At 36.7% G+C, this 26,564-nt stretch overlaps 1 protein-coding gene across 1 annotated transcript in view; it reads right to left on the reverse strand.

The window, feature by feature from the left end:
• LOC108718482 (collagen alpha-1(XXVIII) chain) overlaps positions 1-20,971 on the reverse strand; it is a 65,173-nt gene extending 44,202 nt beyond the window's left edge. Inside the window, exons 1-11 of the mRNA XM_041565910.1 lie at positions 20,829-20,971; positions 16,954-17,064; positions 14,790-15,349; positions 12,410-12,430; positions 11,128-11,184; positions 10,661-10,714; positions 8,548-8,589; positions 6,290-6,316; positions 4,494-4,538; positions 4,049-4,093; positions 2,418-2,471 (exon numbers count right to left, since the gene is read on the reverse strand). Coding sequence (XP_041421844.1) covers positions 2,418-2,471; positions 4,049-4,093; positions 4,494-4,538; positions 6,290-6,316; positions 8,548-8,589; positions 10,661-10,714; positions 11,128-11,184; positions 12,410-12,430; positions 14,790-15,349; positions 16,954-17,064; positions 20,829-20,853 — 1,041 coding nt within the window. The 5' untranslated portion in view covers positions 20,854-20,971. The remainder of the gene's footprint in view (positions 1-2,417; positions 2,472-4,048; positions 4,094-4,493; positions 4,539-6,289; positions 6,317-8,547; positions 8,590-10,660; positions 10,715-11,127; positions 11,185-12,409; positions 12,431-14,789; positions 15,350-16,953; positions 17,065-20,828) is intronic.
• Positions 20,972-26,564: the final 5,593 nt, after the last annotated feature.

Consider the following 26,564-nt stretch of genomic DNA (forward strand, 5'->3'; position numbering starts at 1 on the left):
ATACAATGTAGTGCACAGTCCAAACTATAGCCCCCCCCCCCAAAAAAAAATAATATACATCATATTGTTCTTGTTTGTCATGTTGTTAGCTGCCCTATGAAAAGTTCAGGCAAATAGACTAATGTCAGGCACATGTTATCAGTCAGTATATTCCTATAGAGCATTTGACCATGATGACCAGTCATTGTCCATCAATGGACGGTGCTTGAACACCTGTCTATCCAACATCTTGTTCCAATGGTGTTGGTCATCTCTTTGCGGCTAAAAAAGCTTTACCTATTAATGTTGCCACAAAGTAGAAAGCATGACTTTGTAAAGAATGTCATTGTATGCTTCAGTGGCACATTTGTCTGCAATTATTGTGTGTTGCTTAAATGGCAATTTCCAATAATTAGAAGTGCTGTCCAGATAAGTTGTCCCATATAGTGTACATAAACCTACAAGTATATAATAGTGATTTCCACTATCATCCATCCTTTTGGAAAAAAAACCCATAAAACTGCTTGCAATGTGCTATCATTTCAACCTTAAGATACATTTATATCTTCAACTGACTACTTTAACATTTTGAATGCAGTATATTATAATCTAAAACTAAAAGTACAGTTAGACAAACTGTAAAAGTAAAACGCCAATAAGCAACAGCAAAAGGGCAGAGACACGCTCAGATTCGGGGAGATTAGTCGCCCCGGTGACAAATCTCCTCTTCTTTGGGGCGACTAATCTCCCCAAACTGCCTTTCCCTGCCTTTCCGCCGGCTAGAATGTAAATCACCGGCGGGATGGCTTTGGAGCGCTTCATTTTCCGAAGTCGCCCGAAGTTTCCTCGTGAGGCGACTTCAGGCGACTTCGGAAAATGAAGTGCTCCAAGTGCCATCCCGCCGGGAAGGCAATTTGGGGAGATTAGTCGCCCCGAAGAAGAGGAGGTTTGTCACTGGGCGACTAATCTCCCCGAATCTGAGCGTGTCTCTGCCATAAGTAGTAGCATTTCAACCTCTAACATCAAACAGGTAGCAGAAATTGTCAGTATCAGCAAATAGACAAGCTGTACCATCACCTTCCCCAACCTGCTGACTAATCATCATACTGCAGCAAGCAATTATTTTAATTGTTAATTGCCCTGGCTTGGGGTTTATGGTTCCAAGGACCCCAACACTGCTATTGCTATCTGTGTAGAGTTGAATTCTACTCAAGTTCAATGCTCTGCCCTTAAAGAAGCATGCAGTGAAAAAAGAATTTTATTTAGGTAATATAAAAACAACAGAAAGATGACTTTTATTCTTGTAAGAACCTTTGGCCTGCTGAGGTTTAGATTAAGATTTTGAGCTTCACCATCTATTTCACTATAGAGGAATCAACAACTTGGTGATAATGCTTTCCTTGTTTCCACAACTAGTTTGCTGTGCACTGGGATAGCGGGGGAGTTTCATGTAGTTGTCAAAGAGACAAGCGAGCACATATAATGGCATCACTGTGGTCCTTAAGCAGAAAAAGAAAACCACCCTTTGCGTGACAAATTTCTGATAATGCGCTATACACAGTTCTGTTACAGATATGCAAGGCAGCATCAATGGAGACAGACCCAGAAATAACTGGTGAATTTCCGAGGAATCCCTGACCCTGAAGTACTTCCATAACTATAGATAAAGTTCTAGTTTAATGCTAAAACATTTGCTAGATGGCTATGGTATTTTTATATGTAGCATTATCCTCTTTGATTATAGATGCCTCTACACCAGGGGTGCCCAAACTTTTTGCAACTAGGGCCAGATTTGGTGAGGTGAAAATGTGTGGGGGCCGACCATTCAGCCCGACATTCTTTGAACCATTAACATTAAATTACAGGAATCGAGTAATCGTAGCAGTAATATTTGGGCACATTAGTGAAATGATCTGCCACTTGGTCTATACTGCTGCCTGTGTGCTGAAGGTGTTAGTAATAGACACGTTCTGGAACGTAGTGACGCCATACTTCTTTAGTTCACTGTACTGGCACATCAGTACGTCTATTGACACCTTCAGCCCTAAAGAAGTATGTGAATATAGCACGTCACTATGTGCCGTTACGTGTCTATTACTAACACCTTCAGCACACAGGCAGCAGTATAGACCAAGTGGCAGATCATTTCACTAATGTGCCTTAATATTACTGCTATGGGATTCCTTTTTGCACTGTGCTGGGGGGCCTCATTATTATTAATTTCATGACGGAGGCTGAGGGCCGGTGTAAATTTGAAAACGGGCCGCAATTGGCCACCGGGCCGCACTTTGGACATGCCTGCCCTACACAGAGATGTTTCACTTACAGTGGTTACATAATGCATTCATTTTTTTACATAGACAGCTCCAAGAAATCCTAATTTCTGAACACCAAATGTAAAATAACATCTTATTAATTATGAATTAAAAAATGATTACCTTGTCTCCTTGGTTTCCTCTTGGACCTGTCTGCCCTGGTGGTCCTGAGATACCCTACAATACAAACACTACACGATTATCAGCTTGCTTATTATGTGCCCTGTTTTCCTCATTATTAACATGTGCAGTCTTTATAAAGCACCAACATATTCCACAGTATTGTACAATAAATGGGTATATACACAAACTTAAATAAAAAAAATAAGCAGTAACCAATAAAAGAGGTTATACTCTAAAAATGTCTGGTTGAAAATCAGCCAGATATCGACAGGTTAAAAAATTCGGTTGGGTTGAGGGCTGAATAAACTTGTAGATTAGATCCTCTCCCAAAAGCTTGCATAGGTGCCTACTGTGATATGATTGTTTGGCTTGAGGACCAAATGATTGGATCAGCCAAATATTGCTCAGCACAAGGAAGCCATATTGGGCAAAGATCTGCTCGTTTGGCAACATATTTATGTTGGCAACCACGGCAAGGCTTGGAACAGTCACTGAGGGCTGCCTGAATGGTGGTTAAATTTTGTTCTGGTCAGAGTTACCCAAATGCAAAACAAAGTGATTGCTTTGCTGCTCTTTATATATTTGTTTTTTTTTCTTGGTACATAGATTGATCCAAGGCTTGTATGTCTACATGCAAAGTGAAAAACATGTACTTTTCTGTGCCAATACTAATTTTGGATAGGTATTGTATGCAGGTTTATTGCTTGTGCTTTCAGTAACCATCCATTCTGTTTTATAAATACTTTCAGTCTGGGAATGCACTATTCCCATGTATCAGTGCCCAGAATTTACAGTAGTTTGGCAACAAACATTGGATGCAGTTTACTACATGTGTTTTAAGGACTTAAGAATCTTTCCAGAGTTCACATGGTTATTGGAAGGGCTATGCTGCACCTTATTATAATAATGTATAATGAACATGTAATATTTTAGCGGGGAAATTATGCACTTTGCCATCTGCAATTTTTTTCAAAAAACTGCGACAAAAACTGCGACAAAAATCCACTGTGAAAAATTTTGTCGCTACAAGAAATTCGCCAAGATAAAATTGTCGCACAGACAAAAAAGTCACCATAAGACAAACTCCCATTGACTTTAATGCATTTGGACAAAAAAGTCGCCCCAAGAAAAAAACACCCATTGAGTTTAATGCATTTGGAGTAAGAAAAAATTGTCATACGTAAAAACTTTTCACTGTTTTGCGTTTTTTTTCTGCAAAACGGGACAGATTCGCTAGATATGAAATAACATTTATATTTTATATTCTTTGATATGAAAAAGCAATTAGCCTGATTCATTTCATGCAGACATTCCAGCACTTGGGGACCTTTGCAGGTATGGCGGCACAAAGAACTAATTTCTGTGCACTGAGCTGACCTGAGGTACAAGGATTCCTTTTGTAGTCTATGCCACATGGGGGTCATTTATTAAGCACAGGGTAGGGTTTTTTTTCTTTGCTCCTGTCCTGCACCTCTGTAAATTTTTATGTATCTATGTGCTCCAAAATGTAGCAGAGAGACGTATTCAGCAGCCCTATATTCATGAGTGATGGGTGGGGGAAGGAAAAATCTTTTCAAATTATTGTGTGTTTGATAGAGCATTAATACACTGAAAACATAAACCATTTGTACCTGACTTCCTCTAGGACCTATCTGTCCAGGTGGAGCTACTGGCCCCTACAAAAAAAAAAAAAACATGATTGTTATTAACAATGGATTATCAGGCAATGGCTACATCAATTCAGTGAGAAAAAGTTCTCTTTATCATGTGAAAACTCATGAAAACACAGATTCAATCGAGGATAAAAAAAAACTTTTCTCCAAATTTAGTTCCACTTTTTTCCAATAGACTTCCAATAGAGTTTTCAAGTAATAAACAGTGAGATAATATTTTCTGAATTGAATTGCATGTTAAATTGAATATCGTTCATGACTTTTCACATAATAAATCTTTTCCTCCCTGAATTGAATCTGGCCAAATGTGAGATAAAATTGTAAACCAAAAATATAGGTACAGTACTAAGAAGTTCTATTCTCCTATACTGTTATACTTTATAATAGTGATAAATATACTCACCCTGTCACCTTTTACTCCAGGTCTCCCGCATTCTCCTCTGTTACCCTTAGTAAAGATACAGTATCATTACTATAATGTGGTTAGGATCAGATAGGTTGTGATCAATTCATATATATATATGTTTTAAAAAATTTTTCAATAAAGTATGTTTTAATCTTTAAGTAATTTGACTTTAAACGTTCCTGGTGTGCACCCATCTACAACGTATTTATATATATATATATATATATATATATATATATATATATATATATATATATATATATATATATATATAAATATATATGTGTAAACAAACAGGTACATTACAAATAATTCACATGATATATAACAATGATAAAATAATCACAGCAATGAAGCGATAAAAGTACTGTTTAAGTTCTAAATTATAGTGATATCATTGCAGCCACTGGTAAAGTTTAATGATTTCCATAGGAAAAATGAAATACAACACATAGGGACAGGTCTAAACAATATACAGGTATGGGTTATCCAGAATGCTCGGGACCTGGGGTTTCCCGGATAAGGGGTCTTTCAATAATTTAGATCTCCATACATTAAGGGGCACATTTACTAAGCTCGAGTGAAGGATTAGAATGAAAAAAACTTCGACCATCGAATTGGCGACTTCGACCTTCGACTACGACTTTGAATCGAATGATTCGAACTAAAAATCGTTCGACTATTCGACCATTCAATAGTCGAAGTACTGTCTCTTTAAAAAAAACTTCGACTACCTACTTTGCCACCTAATACCTACCGAGCACCAATGTTAGCCTATGGGGACCTTCCCCATAAGCTTTCTAAGTAATTTCGGATCGAAGGAAAATTGTACGATCGATGGATTAAAATCCTTCGAACCGTTCGATTCGAAGAATTTAATCGTACGATCGAACAATTTTTCCTTCGATCGTTCGATAGAAGTAAATGCGGTAAATCGTTTGTCTTCGATATTCGAAGTCGAAGGACTTAACTTCGATGGTCGAATATCGAGGGTTAATTAACCCTCGATATTCACCCAAAGTAAATGTGCCCCTAAATCTACTAAAAAATCATGTAAACATTAATTAAACCTAATACGCGGGGTTTGCCTCCAATAAGGATTAATTCTATCTTAGTTGGGGTCAAGTACAAGGTACTATATGCAGGGAAAAAGGGAAAAGTTTTTATTAAATGTGAATTATTTGATTAAAATGGAGTCTATGGGAGATGGCCTTCCTGTATTTCAGAACGTTCTGTATTCCATACCTGTATATAATAGTTGTCATAATTTTTGTTCTTTTGTTGATATATTTCTGAATCTATGCAGCCCTATTCATGAACCATTGAAACCATAACATGTATTTTTATTTCTCTAACTTATTTTATCTAGAAAACTTCAATTTATTGAAAATCTTTCATTTCCAACATGATTTCAATTTCAATTTCAAAGGCCTAGTATACTATATTATATATTTTTATGGCAAAATGAGAGATAAAAAATGTCAATGAATATATCGTACACATCAGTAGTTTTGTCACAGTCACAGTTTGTCATAGGGAAATGCTATCATAGTTATGGGATTACAGTAAAATTGTAATTGCTATAACAATTTACAGTATTCCTTTACGTTTCAATGAAAACTTTATAAATGTACCATTTTACAGTTCCTATTTCAAAAACAGGTAAATTGAAGAAAATTAATGGATTTAGCCCATGTTGCACTACTAGTAAGGCATGGGCACAGGTACTATAATATTTACATAAAATTAGGTACTTGCTTGGGTCACATTGTATAAAACAGGCATTTCCTTACCTTTGGTCCTTCAGCCCCTGGTGGGCCCTAACCATAAAAGAAAGGAAGAAGAAAAAATATTTGATTTATTATGACTGTAATTGCACCCCCTTACTCTGATCTGCGCTGTGGAAGAAAATAGCTCATAAAAACAGATAAATAAACAGAGCATGGTGAAATCATTTTCAATCCATTAGCAAATATGTAATATATGGATAGTAGTTGTCATTGTTTTGAAGTGTATACTATTTAAAAATGAATACTGATCATTTTACACACTAGGTTTACTTGGCGATATCACTGCTATGAAGCCTTTATGACCAGGAATAGCATAGAAGCTTCCATAGGAATACATATAGAAAAATGAGAACTAAAAGTGTCTTTATGGCAAAATAATAGTAATCTTGGTTCTCCTATAACCAATTATCACATTCAATATATAATGTTATCTGCATATTTTTACCATTACTGACATCTGAAATTCCTACAGTAGAGGATTCGATTCAACAGGAAAAGAATGGCCGGTATGAAGAACAGTATAGACCACCACAGAATAAATTGCTTACGATCTACTGCATTTTTATACATTGCAGGCACCATCATATAGAGCCCAGTCTCACAGAATCCAAGAAAGTTATACATGCTGTCAGCAGAGCATCACATCCACTGTCCATGGTCCTGAACAAAATATACTCTAAATTAGTGATCCCCAACCAGTGGCTTGTGAGCAACATGTTTCTCTTCAACCCCTTGAATGTTGCTCCCACTGGCCCCAAAGCAGGTGCTTATTTTTGAATCCCTGGCTTAGAGGCAAGTTTTGGTTGTCTAAAAAAACAGCCAAACAGAGCTTACTATATATGCTGCCAGACCACATAGGGACTTCCAAATATGTGCATCATCCATATATAGCATATTTGTTGCAGAAAAGAAATGTTAAAACCTTTTGTTTGTGCCTATACTGGCAGTGCTGTAATGTTATCATGGAAACTGCTGAATATAATAAAGGCACAAAAGTTGTGTGTGTAACTAGCTTTGGCTAAAAGCTGGATATTCGTTACCATAGTTAAAATTGTTTCTGTGTTTTTGGCTATTGTTTGCTTCCATTTGCCTATGAAAAACAAAAGGAATACATCATTCTTTAAATATGATCTTTATCATCTGACTTAGGTACAACTTGTATTTTAGCAAACTTAGCTATGACTTACAAAATATAGCAATGGAAGTCTAAAGTTAATGGTGCACACTAAGGGGGTTATTTACTAAACTCCGAATGAAAAAAATACAAAAAATTTGTGATTGTTTTTTATAAAATCGGACTTTTAAAAAATCACAAATTTTTTGGAATGTATTAAACCCAGAGGCTGGAAAAGCCTGAATCAGAAATCCAGAATCTCAGAACTGTTGAGGTTGCATATAAGTCAATGGGAGAAGTCCCAATTTTTGTTGATGTGCGCTGGGTTTCGTGCAATACTCCGAAGTTTTTGGGCAAAAATCGGAGTTTTCGGGTGAAAAATAAAAAAAGAACATGAAAATCGGACGAAAAATCCCAAAAAATTGTGAAAATCTGATTTTTTTCCCGCAAAGCAAATTTTCAGGAAAATGTAATAATAAATAAGCGAAAAAAACCCGAGTGTATTTGATCGGAGTTTGTAGCAGAAAATATTGAGATAAATTCGGACTTTGATAAATAACCCCCAAAGAGTTTTGATGACAATGGTCACCCCCTGGCCTTTCCCTACCAGTAACCTCTTCCTATCCAATTCAGTGGGACACCAAACTGACATTAAGTACTTATTAAGACTAATCTTGTCAATACTTTAATAGAATAAAAAATGGTCACCAAGGGATGTTTTTTTTTTTTTATCCCACATGTGTCCCTCTGTGTCATATGGTAGAAGTTGGCTTGTTTTCCCAACAAATATGAGTTAAAACAGTTTACAGAGCAGCCCCAGGGCTTCTTGGATATTCTGGCAACAATAGCAGGCCTATTAATACAAGAGTTAGACTAGCTCATTGCTCAATGTGCTGTTCTGTTTAGTCTAATTAGTTGGTCAGAGTTAAACAGGACAGACTGACAGTATATTAAAGGGCCACAAATATATCATACAGTTCAATTAGAAATGACTCGCTTTGTGTCATCTGTGAAGGAATCACACCATGATCGCTTGGCCAACTCTTTGTACAATGAAATTACAAACAGTTCTGTCAACAAATTGAAATGGTTTTCTGTAAAGAAACCAACCAACTGCACAGCGAGAGATTGAAGTCAAACTCCCTACCTGTTCTCCATTGTTTCCCGGGTCACCCTTAACAGAATCTCCCTAGAAAAGGAGAAATTATAGTTACGTTCATTTACATTTTTTAATCAGATAATTCTCTGAAATCAAAAGTTTTACATCAATTGCGACTGAATAGTAAGGTTAAACAAAGGCATTGTGTAGTGCAAGTTTTATCTCCAGTCTTTGCAACAATCTGCATAGAATTATTTTACCTGAATGCCAGTGTTGTATTTATACAAATACTAATCTTATAAAAGACCTAAATTATTAGAATCCCCTTTTCACAAACCTTATGAGGGATTATCATCTTTATTACCTATGATAAAACTAAGTATTAGTGAGAACCCAAATCAGGCCCTCTACTCTACTTGACTTCAGCAGCCAAGGTTCTTGCTGTCTCTATTCCTACACCCCTACTTAACCCATTTACAATGATGTACAATAATGAAATCAAGCTAAAAATCATATTTATCTTCTTTTTTTTTTGTCACTGCCAAAGGTACAATCTTATATTTCTTGCATCTCTGAGAATGAGTTATGTTCCTGTGGAACACATACTGACCATTAAATTCTTTCTGAAGTATGGGCCACCCTGAGTAGGATGAGTTTTAATTGCAAATACTAATATTCTAATATTATTATTTATAGATGATACGTTTCTATCGTATGTAGTAATTATCGCATTATTGCCCTCCAGCTGTTTAAGAACAACTACTCCCATGCTGGGGATCAAAGCTGGAGTTCCATATATTGCCAAGCCCTGCACTAGATGATCATTTGGACCAGTACTTAGGTTGGAAGAACGTGCTTCACAGTTGCCAATGTGCCTCATGCATCTGCTTTCTTGCATAACCTTGACACTTGTACACAACTGTGCTCATCTGGCCATTAATCCATGAGGGCTTTGGTGCATTCTCATGACGCACTTTTCCCATGAAACAAACTCTGTGCCAACTTTGCATCATTGTTTCATAGAACAGGGTTAATGAACATTTTTGTGTGGGTTACGCCTGAACTTGACATTTATGACCCAAGATTCACAATAGAATTAAAGGACCAGTTACATAAACAATATAAATCTGACTTGACATAGCTGTTTATTTTGATTCTATGTAAGTCTTTGAAGCAGTGGCCCCTTTTTAAGAGCAATGCCCCATTTGGTTCCTTCAGGTTCTTTAACATGCAAGTAGCTGAAAAAACAAGTTGCTAAATTGCTCAAAGCATCAGCTAACACTGAAATTACCTGACAAGGCCTCGTGCCAGCACTTGTCAAGTGAGATGCTTAAAAAAGTGGTTAGTTCAGTCACTTGTCAGTCAGTTTCAGTGTTAGTCTATGGCAGAATGTTTTGGAGCTTTCACTTTAGCAAAGCTTTCTTTTGGGGAGCTTGAAACACAAATAGGTCCATTTGCCATAGGTTGAAGACTACTTGCTGCATGCAAAAGTGCTACTGCTAGTATATATATATCTATATCCAGGGCAGCCATCAGGGGGGGACAGGGGGGAGAGTTGTAGGGGGCCCTGTGGGTTAGGGGGCCCCACCACACTTACTTGATTAGCCGGGCCCCCCATCTTTCTGAGAGCTGCTGACTTCGGGAGGGCATGGACGTTTAAGGGGGGGGGGCCTGGCCACCAATTTTTTTCTCATGTGGGGTCCTAGCCACCAATATGGGGGGCCCCTGGCCACAAATGTTTTTTTATGGGGGGCCCTGACCACCAATATGTGGGGGACCCAGGAAATTTTGTTGTATGGGGCCCTGCGATTTCTGATGGCGGTCCTGTCTATATCTATATATATAGATATATATATATATATATACGTTGGCATTGATAACCATTTCTGTGCCACAGATCATAGATCTACTACAGCCCTGAATCAGAAGTACCAACATCATAGAATTTCCCTTTCTGGCTACAGGTACAGTTATGGGAAAACAGAAGGTTTGGATCATGCCAAAATCTGGCAGCAAGGTGTTACCAGGTATGATGTTTTCGGTGTTTTAAAGGGTTCTTTTCTATCTGCATGCACTTTCCCATCATTTTTATTTGAAGTCCAAATAAATATATATTATTGTAATAATGATATATTGCAATACAGATTCAATTTTAACTTACTGGATCTCCTTTTGGTCCTCTGTCTCCTTTCTCACCTCTGTCTCCACTGGTGCCCTAATTTGTAATAAAAAGAACGATTTATAGTCAATTATGTATCCTTCTATAAATATTTCACTTGAAGTTAGTTAAATTAATTATAGGCAAATTTATCAAGGACTAAGGGGGTTATTTACTAAACTCCGTATGCAAAAATCACAAAAAAAATTGTGATTTTTTTTATAAAATCACGAATTTTTCGGAATTTATTAAACCCCGAGGATGGGAAAAGTCCAAATCTGAAAACCTGTCGAGGCTGCATATAAGTCAATGGGAGAAGTCCCAATGATTTTTTGATATGCGCTGGGTTTTTGGCAATACCCTAAGTTTTCAGAGTTTTCGGGCAAAATTCTGAGTTTTTTGGTGAAAAGGAGAGATAAAGAAATATATTTATTTGCATGAATAATTCATTAATGATTTATAAAACTTACTGGAGGCCCAGGAGGTCCCGATTCTCCCTTTTCACAAGTGCATGTGCTTCTGTCACACTGGATAGGGAGTAAAAGGAAGAGAAGAAAATATATAAAGTATGTTTAATAATAACATAAACCACTGGAACACTTGAAAAGCGATTGCATATTAAAGTCTTACTATTATCAGAATAAGATTTATTTCTGCCTGGAAAAAATGTCCCATGCTGAGCTGGGGTGAAAAATTTATTTCAGCAATGTTTCTCTTTACATGTGGGAGTATGGATCCTCTATCCGGATATAAAAACATCAGTCCTTCCATTTTTATGACTGGTTTTATAAGAGAGCATTAATCAGTAGAGAAGTCTGTTATCTGAGACTGCTGCTTGCAGAAGTTAACAGAGAGGGAAAAATAGCAAAGCTAAGCAAAGACAAAGCAGATAAAACCACTGCATTGAAACTAAATACTGTGAAAATGAAACTGCTTTGGACTATGTAAGCCTATTTAAATAATGGCATTACATTAACAATATTTGATTTAATAAGGATTTAATGGGTTGGTACACCTTTAAGCTAACCTTTGGTATGTTATAGAATGGCCAATTCTAAGCAATTTTCAATTGTTTTTTATTATTTATTTTTTAAAGATTTTGAATTATTTGCCTTCTTCTGACTAGAGCCAGATTTCAAATGGGGGTCACTAACCCCTAGGGTTGCAACCTGTCCAGTTTTGACCCGGACAGCCCAGTATTTTGAAGGGATGCCAGGGTCAAAACATCCTGCCCGGTTTTCCAAATTAGGAAAACTGGGCAGGATTCCCCATGATTAGACATTGCTGGTCAGTGACCTGTTGGATTAAACCACCTTTTTTAATGGAGTGCCGCCTTTTTTGTCCTTTAAGCTATATTCCCCATTATTGATACGGCGATCAACCAATCACAGTGTTATAATCCCACCCCCGATGTCATGGCCTTGCCCCCTGCTCGGTCTCCACCGGGTGAAAAGGTGGCAACCCTTCTAACCCCATCTAAAAAAATGTTCTCTAAGGCTACAGATTTATTGTTATTGTTACTTTTTATTACTTGTCTTTCTATTCAGGTCCTCTTCAACTCATATTCCAGTCTCTTATTCAAATTAACGCATGGTTGTTAGGGTAATTTGGACCTTAGCCACCAGATTGCTGAAATTGCTGTTAATTATAAAGGTATAAAGCTGTTTTTAAGTTATGTCTCTATTAAACAGCAAACCAAACTGTGAACGCTATGGCAAAAATCAGTGTTTATGCATTTGAAGAAAAACTTACCTGTGCATTTGCAATGCTGGCCTGGAAAAAGAAAGCAAATATTTTAATACACTGTATTGTTTAAAATCAAATCAACATTAAATACACTGGCCATATGCAAGGACAGAGATGTGTTGACTTTTTTTCTGAGACCAATGAATAATGTTAAATTTGTTGCCCAAATATTAAGACTGGCACTATGATCATATGTTTCTATTGCATTAACACTTGATAAAGGACTTACAATTGTATTATTGTGATTCAGATGGCACAGAGTTAATACTTGAAACGTATCTGGTTAAGGGATAAAACCCAATAATCTTTCTGAGGAATTCCTAGTCCACAAAAATGTTAGACCATTAATACTTTGTATTTTAAATATTAATTATACTCCTACATCGTTTATGTCCCAACCATTATGAAGCACAAGTTTTCCCAGGCTGAGTTCTTGCTTACAACAGCTATCTGACCTTGAAAACACAACCTTCAAAACATCACCCTCCTCTGAGATAGGGAGACCATTGTGCAGGACATCATGTACCACAGCTGTATTTGTTATTTGACAAGACCTAAAGTACAAAATGGAAAACTTTACTTTTTTAAGGTCTACAATTATTTGGCAGTTCATAGCCCCCTTTCTGCTTTCCTCAACCTCGTGACAGTTAACCATATATTATCTCCGTGAAACAGAAATACTTTTCCCAGAACATGCCTTATGTGGGTGCTGAGTGTGTAGATACTGATTATGTTTGCAGTAACCTCCCTCCAGGGGCCCAAATTACTAGACCACACCTCTTTTGATAATGCTCCTTTCACGTATGACCATGCCCCTAATCCACCATAACAACTTCCCAGTTATATTAATACTCCACACCTGGCCCATAATCCACCCAAATCCCACCCACTGCTGTACAAACCCCATCACCTTTTGTGATCCACGATTTACGGTTCTCCAGCTTCTGCCATGGCTCCTGACTGCAGTACCCCGTGAACCCCTTTGATGCTCACCCAACTGACAGAACAGGGGAACTTAACTCTTACAGTCATCTGAAGGCATGAGATAATACATCTGAAAGATGCCATTCTTTTTCTTTTAGATCATCGATTTTATACATATGAACCTGCATCTGTTTTTAAAGTAAAAATCTAAGGACCTCAATGTTTGCATTGGTTACTTTAGCAATGTTGGGATTTTAAATTCAACAATCTCTAGAAAGCCACAGGTTGAAGATTACCATAACAAATGACCATCAAAGACAGGATAATCAATGTAAAGTTGCATCAGGTCTAGAAATCCTTAGGAAATAATGAAATGCTTCCTTATCAACAACCAACAAGTTAAAGGAACAGTAACACCAAAAAATTAAAGTGTTGCAAAGGAATGATAATAATAATGTATTGGTGCCCTGCACTAGCAAAACTGGTGTGTTTGCTTCAGAAAAACAACTATAGTTTATATAAACAAGCTGCTGTGTAGCCATGGGGGCAGCCATTCAAGCACAGGATACACAGTAGATTGATACGTTCTGAAGACTCCCATTGTATACAACAGATCTTATCTGTTATCTGCCCAGTATCCTGTGCCTTGTCTCCTTTTTTAGCTTTGAATGTCTGAATGTTTTTGTTTTTTTTTTTTGCTTTATTTATTTTACTGAAGGGTTTTCACACAAACATTCAAATATACAACTGAATTCTATTAAAGATAAAGAAGACAGTACATTAATATGCATGGATACAACAAAGACTTGTCTCAAATATGAGGAAATATTCAAAAGTTCCCATAGCAAATGTATAAGAACAAAACAAAGCCATAGTTTGTTAATTAAATATCTCTATCTCTCACTGTTTGTAGCCAAGTCTTTATTAGTGGAAGTTAAATGAATAGCTGAGGATTAGCATAATAAAAGTGCTAAAATTCAACCTAAATACTGGTATTATTCATACATTTCTGAATTAAAATTCTATTTTTGTCTGATAAATAATTCAAATTTCTGAATTTAAATTCTATCTTTGTCTGATCAATTATTCAGATAAATAGAAAATATTTTCTTATTTTTAGATCTTCATGTCTAAAGCTTATAGCTTCCTGGAGGAAAAGAGATCTCACATGAAACAAAACATCTTTCAGAACAGGGGATTCTTCTTTATTCCAGACCAAAAAAATTGATTTACGGGCCACATCATATAAAACAATTATCATATTGGTTAACACATTAGCAGTTTTTAATAAGCTGCAAATTAGCTTGGAAAATCACTTTGAGCAATTGCACATTAATTTGTTTTGAAGGTCTATATTTGGTTTGATTGTTCAAAATGAAACACCTCTAATGCATGTTGTACTCGTTTGACACTTCAGATACTACTATTATTATACCCGATACCACTTTTTGGATAGACTTACCAATTTTTCTAGTATTTTTTGCGGTAGATTTGGATCACCCAGAATCAGAACAGGATCACTGAGTGGATCCCCCGATATCTTGAAAAGGATTGTTTTATTTGCCTTTTGAGTAGAGAGGCCAATAGAAATGAAGTTTATTCCAGCAGCTCTGGCAATATCCGAAGCCTGTCTTGCATCAGGACTTTTTGGATGGTCGATGCCATCTGTCATTAGTATGGCCACTTTTACATTGCCCGGACTTTTATGAGCTTTGAATATATTAGTGGCATTCATGATAGCATAATAAGTATAAGTGCCTTGCCCAATGTACGTCATAGAGTTGACAATTTTCCTAAAATTCTCCAAGTCTGTCCAATCGTTGAATGATTGCTCTATCCTGACTGAGCTGCTGAACTGAATGATTGCCATCTTTGTCTTGGTTTTCCATGGTTTGGTCAGTTTTAGATGGAAAATCTGATCAGTGAAATTCATAACAAAATCCTTCTGTTGTTGAAAAAGATGTCCTTTTGTACTCTCTGAACCATCAACAATAAACATGACATCGAGAAAGCATTCTTGGTCTGTAACATACCAACAACAACACATTTTAGCAGTTTTAAAAATACAATGACTCTAAATTCAGGTTTCAAATAATCAAACTTACTTGACAGCGGCTTGTTGTTTGCCATATGCTTTCAGCGTAATTACATGTAACGTTGTAAATTCTATGACTGTTTATACTATACACCTGGAGCAGATTTCTCATTGATCCCCAAGTGTATCTATGGGAGGTATCAGCTTGCAGAAAACGTGTTTGAGGGGAGTTCTGAGGCTGGAAAGTAAAGTACCATTCTATAATGTAGAATGCATACAGGTGGCAGTTCATAAAGAGCTACTTCTCTCCGATGACCTCTTCACATAAACAGTTGAATGTTCTCCCTAATAATGTGTGAAGAGTGTAGCCCCTGTATCACCCCACCAATTATTCAGCATCAGCACGTCCTTTAATTGTGGCATTATAAACCATGGTCTGCCAGATTTCCTCTTTATATTATCTTCAAATAGGTTCTCCCCTGATGATGTTAAACATGATGCTGGGAATCTTTTGGCTATAACTCTTGGTATGGACCAAGATTTGTTTCCCAATTCAGTTTTTTATATTGCTTGGCTTAGCAACACCAGCATATGCACTGCTGTTCTTTTAGGGAAAAAATCCTTACACTGGCTTTTAATATACCTTCATCATAACTTCCTCCAGATCTCACAAATGTACCCTCAGAACTCATACATGAGATCCTTTAAATCAGTGTGGTCGGTTTCTTATGATTCTCATAATTTTGAAGCAGTTTGTATGAAATCCAAAGTCATTTAAAAAGCTGGTACTCATTAGATGAAGCTGATTACTGTCAACATGTGTGTGCTCAGGCCAAGTCATTTTGAAGGAGCTGAATTGCTGTTTACTTGTTTTAAATACCAGTTACAGTGGTGGCTTTATGCCACTGAAATATTATTGTAGTTTCTACGCAACTCTGAAAATGTAAACAAATGCTAGCTAAAAGTATAGACTGTAAGTTCTCTTAATAGCAGAGGCCACCGTAGTGAATGAGAAAGGACATCTGGAGACGTTTAGGCTCCCATCAGCCATGTTAAGAATAAGTGTCAATGACTGTTAATTAGCGTCACCATTTTTCTTAAATTTTATGAAGGGCCTCCCCAGAGGGTCAGTATATCCAGCATAAGAAGGCTGAAGGATGGGTTAGTTAAGTATTAACAGACCGTACTATAGTGAATTATGTAATATAATAACCATATGCTCCCAGCAGTGTTCTTATGTGCTAAACATTTAACCAGGTGATTTGGCAATAGGCCTCTTGTTTGAGAATAATGTATAATTTTGGTCTGAAAAACGAGGGGTTTGCCATTCTGCATATAAGGCTACTATGTTGTGTTAAAGGGTTTTAAGTGCATTCCATTAATCCAGTATTAATAAGACTCCTCAATTAGCAATAAATACCAGTATCTGTATAATTTTACTGTCAAACATCTGGTAAAATAGATTTTTCAAGTAGATTTCCAGTAGTAACAACAAATCAATTCAGTTTTAGTCCCAGCAGAAAACTCCCAGCACATCCTCTTAATGTTTTCCAAATGTCTGGCAAGTTAATGTGGACAGAAATGTTCTTACCTTCAGCTGAAACAGCTTTATCTGCATTCTTTTTTCTGCTCTGTCCATTGCATCTGCTTATACAGGCAAACAACAGTAGGAGGCACAGAGCACAATTCAATTTCCACAAGCCTTTTTGATCAAAGGATACATAACAGCTTATTTAGTAGCAAATACATTTATAAACAGTGCAACAGAATCCAAAACTGTATTTTAAAAAAATTTTTAATATATATATATAATGCTGATTACATATATAACCTCAATGCCCTGCAAATTGTCCACCATTTTGAGGTTATTTCCTGGTTCTATGATGTTGATGTCTCTCTCTTTAGCTCTATAGTTAGTATAGGTATGGGTATATAGAATTTAATTAAAAGTAGGGGTGTATGTATGGATGCTGGGTTTTCATTTGGAGGGGTTGAACTTGATGGACTTTGTCTTTTTTCAACACAATTTAACTATGTAACTATATCACTCCAACTTGCAATACAGCAGTAAAGAGTGACTGAAGTTCAAGTAACATGACTGGGGCAGCTGGGAAACTAGCAATATGTCTAGCCCCATGTCAGATTTCAACATTAAATATAAAAAAATATTTTTGCTCTTTTGAGAAACGATTAGAATTCTGCTGGATCAGCACTATTAACTGATGCGTTTTGAAAAAAATATGTTTGCCCATTACAGTATCCCTTTAAGAAAAGGTCCTGATGAGAAAATTCCAGGTCACGAAAGAGCACAAAGCCAATCTTACTCTGCGATTTGAACCTGCACCATTACCAGTTTACAGTGTGCAGCCATATTTTTCTGATTTAAACCCAAAATGACCACACCCATGAAGTTATTAAAAATAAGGCAAGCGATGTACAAAAAAGTTAAATGCTAAGGGGTGAAGGTTCACTTTCAAAGTCTTGCTCAACCTATTACAAAGGCTGTTAAAGGGGGCATCACAAAGAATTTTATGGTGGAAATGATGACTAGTGTATGCCATAATTTGCCATGGAAATTATATTTCAATTTTAGAAGCAGTCCACTATCCCATATCAGATAGACTTCAGTTACTGAATGACAGTGAGGTCACTAAGGGGCAGGTCGAATTGAAAATTCAAATTTTGTTTTATGGTCAAAACTGTCAAATTCGACTAGGGAATTATCCAAACTCGATTTGAGTTTGTTTACAAATTCAAATTCGATTTTTGAGATTTATCATACACTGGACCTTTAAAAATTCTAATTCAACTATTTGCCACCAAAAACCTGCCAAATTACTGTATAAGACAATGGGAGAGGTGCAGTGACCAATTTGGAGTTGTTTTTAGCCTTCCTGACATTCAAGTTTTTTTCAGAGAAAAAACTCGAATCGAGTTTGATCGAATTCGATTAGAGTTTTCGAGTTGGTAAAATTGTCAGAGTTTTACATATTCGATTTTTTTAAAATAAATAATCGAATATTTGCGTTTCGAGTTAAATCAAATTCATGTGAGTTTAGAAAAACTCACATGAATTCAAAATTTGACCCTTAATAAATGTGCCTCAAAATGTTACTAGGCCCCACGGCAAATTCAGCTTCAGGCCCCCAAACATATGTAAGTTGAGCTATTCCACCAAGATATATTAAAATTGAGAATGAATTCGGGCCTTACTAGGTCCTCTACACTCCTCAGTCCCCCTGCAGCTGCGGGGTCTTCTTCCTCTGCAGTTTACATTGTTAGGGGGCGTAGAGGTATTCTTTCCTGCAGTTTGTAACCAGCTGAAATATTGCCCCTGGTACCTTATTGATAAAAATGTGTTTTCCAGCTTAGATCTGGTAAATTTTGTTATGCCCTATAAAATAAAGAAGACATTCTTTTGGCAAAAGGAGAGTCAAATTCATTGAAATGCTTTTTAATTGTCTGGTATTTACGTAATGTTATTGCCTTACTACCATTTCACTATCCCTCATAAAGGAACAGTAGAGTCATAACTAGAGGGTTTTGAATCCTAGTGCAAAATTTGCACCAAGGCCCCACCTTTGTACTGGACCCGCCTGCCATACCAGAAACATACCAACTTGTTGTATCACTGCATGCTTCACAACAGGACCTACCAGGGGGAGGACCCCAGTGCAATAAGACAAAAAGAAGAGGTTCTAAACCACATTGTTCTGGTATCTATGGTCCGACTGGTTTGGTGGGATACCGGAAAAAAACTTATGGGCCCGCCAGCCCAGACCCACTCTTTGTGGAAGCTGCCAGAGCTCCCCCCCCCCAATTTACAGCAGCCTGTCTGCAGCAGTTAAAGGAGAATTCAACCCTTTAGCAAAAAAACCCTACCGCCCACCCCACATAGACCACATCCCTCCTCCCCCTAGCCTACCTGCCCCCCAGGGGGAAATGGCCCTAACTTTTTACTTACCCCCTAGCTGCAGATTCAGGCATCGGAGTTCACCGCAGACATCTTCCGGGTCTTTGTGTTTTCTTCCAGCGATTCGCCAATTTCCGTCCATTAAGGCACATACGCAGTAGTCTCAAACCGGTAAATTGCTCCACCTGCGCATGCACCGATTCACCGGTCTCTGTCTCTGCTTACTGAATACCCGGAAGATGGCTGCGTGGAACTCCGATGCTTCAAGCTGCGTCGAGGGGTAAGTAAAAAGTTAGGGGAATTTCCCTGGGGGGCAGTTAGGCTGGGGGAGGTGGGAGGGAGTAGGGTTTTTTTTTGCTAAAGTGTTGAATTCTCGTTTAAGGAGCAGAAAGTAGGTATAAGGTATGCATCCCTAAACAGGCAGAAGAGGGGGATCTAAAAGGGGGGCTTAAGATCGCAGCCCTGGTGTGCCCAGGAGACCCAAGTCCGACGCTGCTGATATCTGTTCACCAAACTTTATGTCCAATTATGAAGTAATTATGAATAAATTCAATAAGTTGTTATGAAACAGATGCTCTAATGTAGAAGAGAAACTGAGCTGCTAAACTCTTTAATTAACACAACATATTTCAAGCTGTGGTTAAAAAGTAACACTTGAAAAAGAGCCACAGCTCGAAACATGTCATGTAAATTAAAGAATTTAGCAACTGTTTCTGCATCAGAGTATCTATTTCTCAACACCCAGTTGAACCAGTGCAATAGCACCCCCTGTTCCCCCAGTAGATATGCCTCTGTAAACACACAGTTCCTACTATGATGGAAACCACTTTTGTCTAAATAGTAAACATCGTCACATCGATCACTTAATACAAAATACAGAATCAAATCTCCGCTTAGAAAACCCTAAGCAGACTTTGAATCATACAAACATCAAAATAAAATCATAAAGGGAAACCACATCCCACATACAATGAAAGGAAATGTAATTCTAAGCAACTTAACATATACATTTCTTTTAAAGTTATATGTAAATGTAACTGCATATAAAAGCAGTAAAGAATACCCTGTATTGCCTGAACACCAGGTACAAATGATAAGAAATATGCCCCTTAAAGTTCACATGGAGAAGTCCTTACATAACTCTTGTGAATCTTCAACTTCTGCTGTTTTATTCACAAGTAAATATTAGAAATAATTACAGATAAAACCCTAATTAACAAACCTTTATTATTATTACCACTTTATGATTTTGCCTGTGTTCCTCAACATCCTATATTTAAACTTAAATGATTTTTAGTAGCCTCAAATGTCAGTCAGTATGTTATAATCCAAAAATATAAAATACCCTGTACTGATATTTTACGATTCCCAAATACAAAATATATGCAATAAAATGATTTCTCACTATTATTAGAATTCACAATTTAAAAGGTCAAGAAGAGCGTGAGAAGGAGAGGTTTATGGTTTCATTCCTTTGTTCCAAGATTCTTTCAAACTATTTTAAGCTGGAAGACATAGGCTGGGGGCCAGATAGTATTACAATAAAGTCTTACCTTGATGGAAATTCAAATTCCCCATTTGTTTATTATATTGAATGGCATGAAAGGATCAGTCCTGGTCATTCAGCGGCTCAAAATGCTCAGTGCTTCTGATATGAACAATTGTGTTGTCTTCTTATACAGAACATCTGAACATTCTGCTATACTTTATCCAGTGGTTGAGTGGAAAACACTTTGGTAGTCAGCCAAAACAGGCAATAAACAACACCCACATTTTCCCCACAATGACTCTTAAAGGAACAGTAACACCAAAAAATTAAAGTGTTTTAAAGTAATAAAAATATCATGTAGTGTTGCCCTGCATTGATAAAACTGATGTGTTTGCTTCAGAAACACTACTATAGTTCATATAAACAAGCTGCTGTGTAGCAATGGTGGAAATTGAAAAAAGGCTATATGGCACAGTTTAAATCAGTGGTCAACCTTTTTTACCCGTGAGCCACATTTAAATGTAAAAAAAAAAGTTGGAGAGCAACATAAGCATGCAAAATTGACTATTGGTAGCCCCTATGTGGACTTGCAGTGCACATGGTTTTAATGCAACTAAAGTTTTCCTTTAAATCAGGAATTAAAAAATAAGCACCTGCTTTGGGGCCACTGGGAGCCATATCCAAGGGGTTGGGGAGCAACATGTTGCTCATGAGACAATGGATGGGGATCAATGGTTTAAATAGTGGATAACAGATAACACCATTATGTTCGACAGAGCTTATCCGCTATGTAACGTGAGCTTTTTCTCCTTTGAATGGCTGCCCCCATTGCTACAAAGAAGCACAAAATAAGCAGTGACCTTCTATAACTAAATAATTCTACTTACAATTAGGATTTATTTATCCTTAACATTTATTAACATGGTTGTATTTTGAAGACTTCGCTTTTCTCAATAAGTTGCATTTGCCTAATAGTCATAGGTGCAAATTCACTAACTTGCGGAGTTGCGCTAGCGCAGGATTCGCCACACTTCGCCGCACTTCGCCAGGCGAAGTTTCGCCAGGGCACCACTAATTCACTAAAATCCGAAGTTGCGCTCAGGGAGGCAAAAGGTAGCGAAGTTGCGCTAGCATTAATTCGTCAAGGAAAGCGCAGTTACACTAACGATGCCTAATTTGCATACAGCGTGCAGTTAAAGTACAATGGACGTATATGTAGCAGCAAATACATTACACTACACAAGCCTGGGAAAACTTCATAAAATAAAATAGAGTTGTTATATTGCCCTATACATGTGCCCACTGTATAGTTTAGGTGCCATATGTTAGGAAATGTAGGGGGGAAGGAGGGTAGCCCAAAAAAATGAATGATCTTTTTCAGCCTATCACCCTTATAAAAGGAAAAAACGCCAGCGTTTTTTGGGACTTAAAAAAAATTTCAACTTTTTTGAAGCAATCCCTAACTACTCTATTGCAATTCGCCTGGTCTGAGGTGGCGAAGGCAAGTCTGCCGCAAGAGGTAAAGTTCAGTAAAATGCGCAAGTTAGTGAATTAGCGTAGTTACTTCCCTTCGTCATAGTGCAACTTCGCCTGGCGTCAGGGTGCGAAGTAGTGCTAGAGTAGGTCCACTTTGCTAGCGAATTTACGCCAGCACCCGTTAGTAAATCGGCAAAGTAACGACATGACGTCACGCTGGCGAATTTGCGCTAGCGTTAGGCGCTTCGCACTTTAGTGAATTTGCCCCATGGTCTTCAGGGACTGATTTATTAAATATGTTATGGATTGAACAATTCTGATCAATCCATGCTGATTTTAAATTTAAAATAATTTATTGTGCTGAAGTGATCTAATGGTGATTGGTCTGCAAGACAACTCAATTTTATAAATATTAATATTGATATTTATAGACTGTTTATAGGGGACATATTGGGTAAAAAAACAAGAATGTGCCATTGCATTATACGCTATTATAATTATATTTAGAGAGAGAGAGAGAGAGAGTTTAATTGCCAAAGTCACAGATGATGAGGGTGGTTCATATAGTGACCTACGCAAAAAGGTCTCATTTATTGTGGTAAGACAGTAAGACAGCAAAGTAATTCAATGTAGCCATAAAATCATTATAAATGAAATACTTCATATATTAACATTAAAAATCATTTGTTTCAAACTGTAACATTAAAATGACACTACTTAATCAATTTAAAAAGGATCAAAAAGCCAATTAAAGCATTTCATTAAAACCCTTGGGAATTTGGACTGTAACCTATAAATCCAAAACTGTTCTCTCTGAACAATCCAAGTAATCCTATAGTATTCTTTCTCATCCGCTAACACACTCAGCCTTTCCTTTGGGAATTTGCTTTGGCTGTTGGCTACTGAGCATGCTCAGTTCGTCTCAACTCAGAGAGGGTCGAATTGAAAATTCAAATTATAAATTTGAATTTTAGAATTTTTTTAAGGTCAAAACTGTCAAATTCGACTAGGAAGTTATTCAAATTCGATAGTTTTTTTTAAAAAAATTCAATTTTAGAGATTTATCATACTGGAGGGGTTCAGGGATCAATTTGGAGTTGTTTGCAGCCTCCTTTCGGAGAAAAAACTTGAATCGAGTTTTTTAAATTTTAAAAAAATTTGATTGGTCCAATTTTGAATTTATGGGACTTTAGGGGAGTTTTTAAAAAATCACATGAATTCGAAACTTGGCATTTGATAAATATGCCTCCCCGTTTCTGTTCTAATTTTTCATTTTCATTGCATGAACTTCACAGCACGCATGTGTTCTTTGCAGATGTAAATGTCACTGATGATGTGTTAGAGGGAAAATGACCGCTGGCTGAAAGCTGCTATTTGTTTAAGAAAAATGTAATGGTACTGGCAAATGGAGGGGATATATGCAGTACAAAGGATGTGGTTCTGGTGTGGGAAGATGTGCCCAGCTTATATACATGGTAGGAAATGTAGGGTTTACATATACTATATACATGTTCTAAAATCCTACGTTTAAAGAGCCTGTTTGTTTTCCAAAAGTTCTGATAATCATGGCACCAGATGGCCACATCAATAACATTCACAGTATTACAGGTATTATCAATTCCTAATTTTCACCACTTCAATGCTTGCATACGAACCACCACAACACCCTCACATAAATATTTACATGCTTTACATTAATTACAGCATCTGTTTTCTTTTATTCATTCAGAAACTAATTCAGTTGTTCTACTTCTAAAACATGGGGCCGCTATCTTTTTTTAATTGTAGGGTCTCAGGATATTCTGGGTTATTCTGCAATACTTGACTCAACACAGGATTTTCTCATAGACGTCATTAAGCATCTTATTTTTCAAGCCCTTTTGTTGAAATACGTTTTTATCTACAGTGACTGTGTTAATAGATCTCCTTCTTTGCTGAAAATTTTCTTTAAACGTTAAAATGTCCTATCTGTATGTTATTTATACAATGTATTGGGAGCATATTTATGTGATGTTAATAAAAATTTACGTTTATAGATTTAAAATGAGCCCTATCTCTTGCTACAAGAATCTCTAGGTCCAAAAAAGTTATTGAATCAATCAAGTGGAAGTAAAAATTAAAAATTAAACAAGTTTGAACGGCTGCCCCTATGGCTACACAGCACCTTGTTTATATAAAATATAGTAGTCTTTCTGAAGCAAACACACCAGTTATACCAGTTCCCTGCACTGGTATAACTGGTGTGTTTGCTTCAGAAAGACTACTATACTTTATATAAACAAGGTGCTGTGTAGCCATGGGGGCAGCCGTTCAAACTTGTTTAATTTCAGTGCAGAATTCTGCTGGAGCAGCACTATTAACTGATTAATTTTGAAAAAAAATGTTTTTATCCCCTTAAGGGGGTTATTTAATAAGCTCCGAATACGTCATCTCAAACCTGTCGAAGTTGCATAGAAGTCAATGGGAATAGTCCCATTGATTTTTGGTTGTCGGGGGTTTCGGGCAATTTCACTATGTTTCTGGGAAAATTCCCGAAAAAGTTTTGAAAATCAGAGCTTTTCCCACAAATCAAATTTTCGGGAAAATGTAATAATAAATAAGCATTAAAAACCCGGGTTAGATCGGAGTTTGTAGCAGCCGATATTGAGATAAATTCGGACCTTGATAAATAACCCCCCATATTTTAATTTCTTTAAATTCTTTTTTTGTTGTTACTGTTCCTTTACTGTTTGAATTGGCTTCTTTTTTAATGATCTGTTTTTAATTAATCTAGTAACATGTTATTTTAATGTTACAGTACGAAACAAATGTTTTTTTTTCTTTCAAAACTTTATTGAGCATACATACAGTATTGGGTTCTTATTGCCATACACTTTTCCTTTGTTTTGGCTTTTCAGATGAATGCCCACCTACGCACCTATTGTGTTTACAATATTTACAATATTTTACGATCATACTGTATATTCAAAGAATACTTGTACAATGGAACCAAATGGTTTTTAACGAAGCAGGTAGTTTATAATGATTTTATTGTATACAAAGGGTTAATCCGTGGTTCATAAATGGTTAATTATGCTTTAAATAGAGAATAGGTTATGACTAGCTCACTCCTCCTGATGAAGAGAATGAATAAAGCAAGCAACTGCACTTGGGGCACAACCATTTCTTGTTTACATTATCAGCCCAGAGTGAAATCAGGAACATAATTACTCACCATTGCCTACAAGATAAGAAGGGTTATGATTTATGCTATAAGTCCACTTTGAGAAATACTTATGTATTTGACCCTAGCCTTCAATGGGACTCACCAACCCAGACAAATTATTTTTTTGACTTTTCTGTGATAACAAATCCTGACGTCTAAGACACTTGTAAATAGCCATATTTTACATAACTCAATGAAACTTGGTTAAAACAAAAGTAACCCTTGTAAAATATCCATATATAAGCCCTCAGCCTGTGGCCATGAGCCTTTATATAGTCATGGAACTTTTTGGTGACTTCTAATATCCTTATATTTAACAGTAGGGGACACATTATTTATTATTACACCCATCTATTGTACAGAGTTGTGGAATAGGTTGGCACTTTATAAACATGTTAATAATCATTATTGTTATTATTATCAACCTATAATGTCACCTTTACCACATGACTCATTAAAACTCATCTATTATAAGAAATAAAGTACAAAAAAGTTCCAAGTCTTGGATGAACACAATCAGCCTTTGGGGCCATTATAATGCAATAAAATGTATTTAAACAAATGAAAGATATTTATGGGATAATACGATAACAGATGCAAAGCGTTCTCCACTTCTGGATACCAAAAACAACCATAGAGTAGATAGCATTACTTGGTCTGTTTGGAATTCGATATTTTGCTAAGGCTTACTCAATATGGGTCTAACTTTGCAGTCATTATTACTTTACCCACTAGTTTTGTTTGAGAATTTCTCAACGAAACATTAGTTTTCCTTCTGCAAACAACTTGAAAAAAAGGCCCGGAGGGGCCCTGAAACGCTACCCTTTTGCGGATACACATGGGCTTACTAAAACACTGATTTCACTAATCAATCTATTGGTGTGATTCTGGATTTATCACTATTCTGCAAACAACTCAGTCATGCCGTCACTCCTCAGTCTTACCAGCTGAATTGCTGAAGCGCATGTGTTGTTCGCAGCAGGAGAAATATATTAGGATGAAAGACAAAAAAAAACAATAAAACCTATTTTGAAATAGATGTATTAAGTATTCACTACCCTTTTGGGTGCATTTTATACAATTATGACAGCTCCTCTTAATTGTTTTATTAAGCCACAC

The sequence above is a fragment of the Xenopus laevis genome, chromosome 6L, assembly GCF_017654675.1.
Source record: "Xenopus laevis strain J_2021 chromosome 6L, Xenopus_laevis_v10.1, whole genome shotgun sequence".
Taxonomy (NCBI): Eukaryota; Metazoa; Chordata; class Amphibia; order Anura; family Pipidae; genus Xenopus; species Xenopus laevis.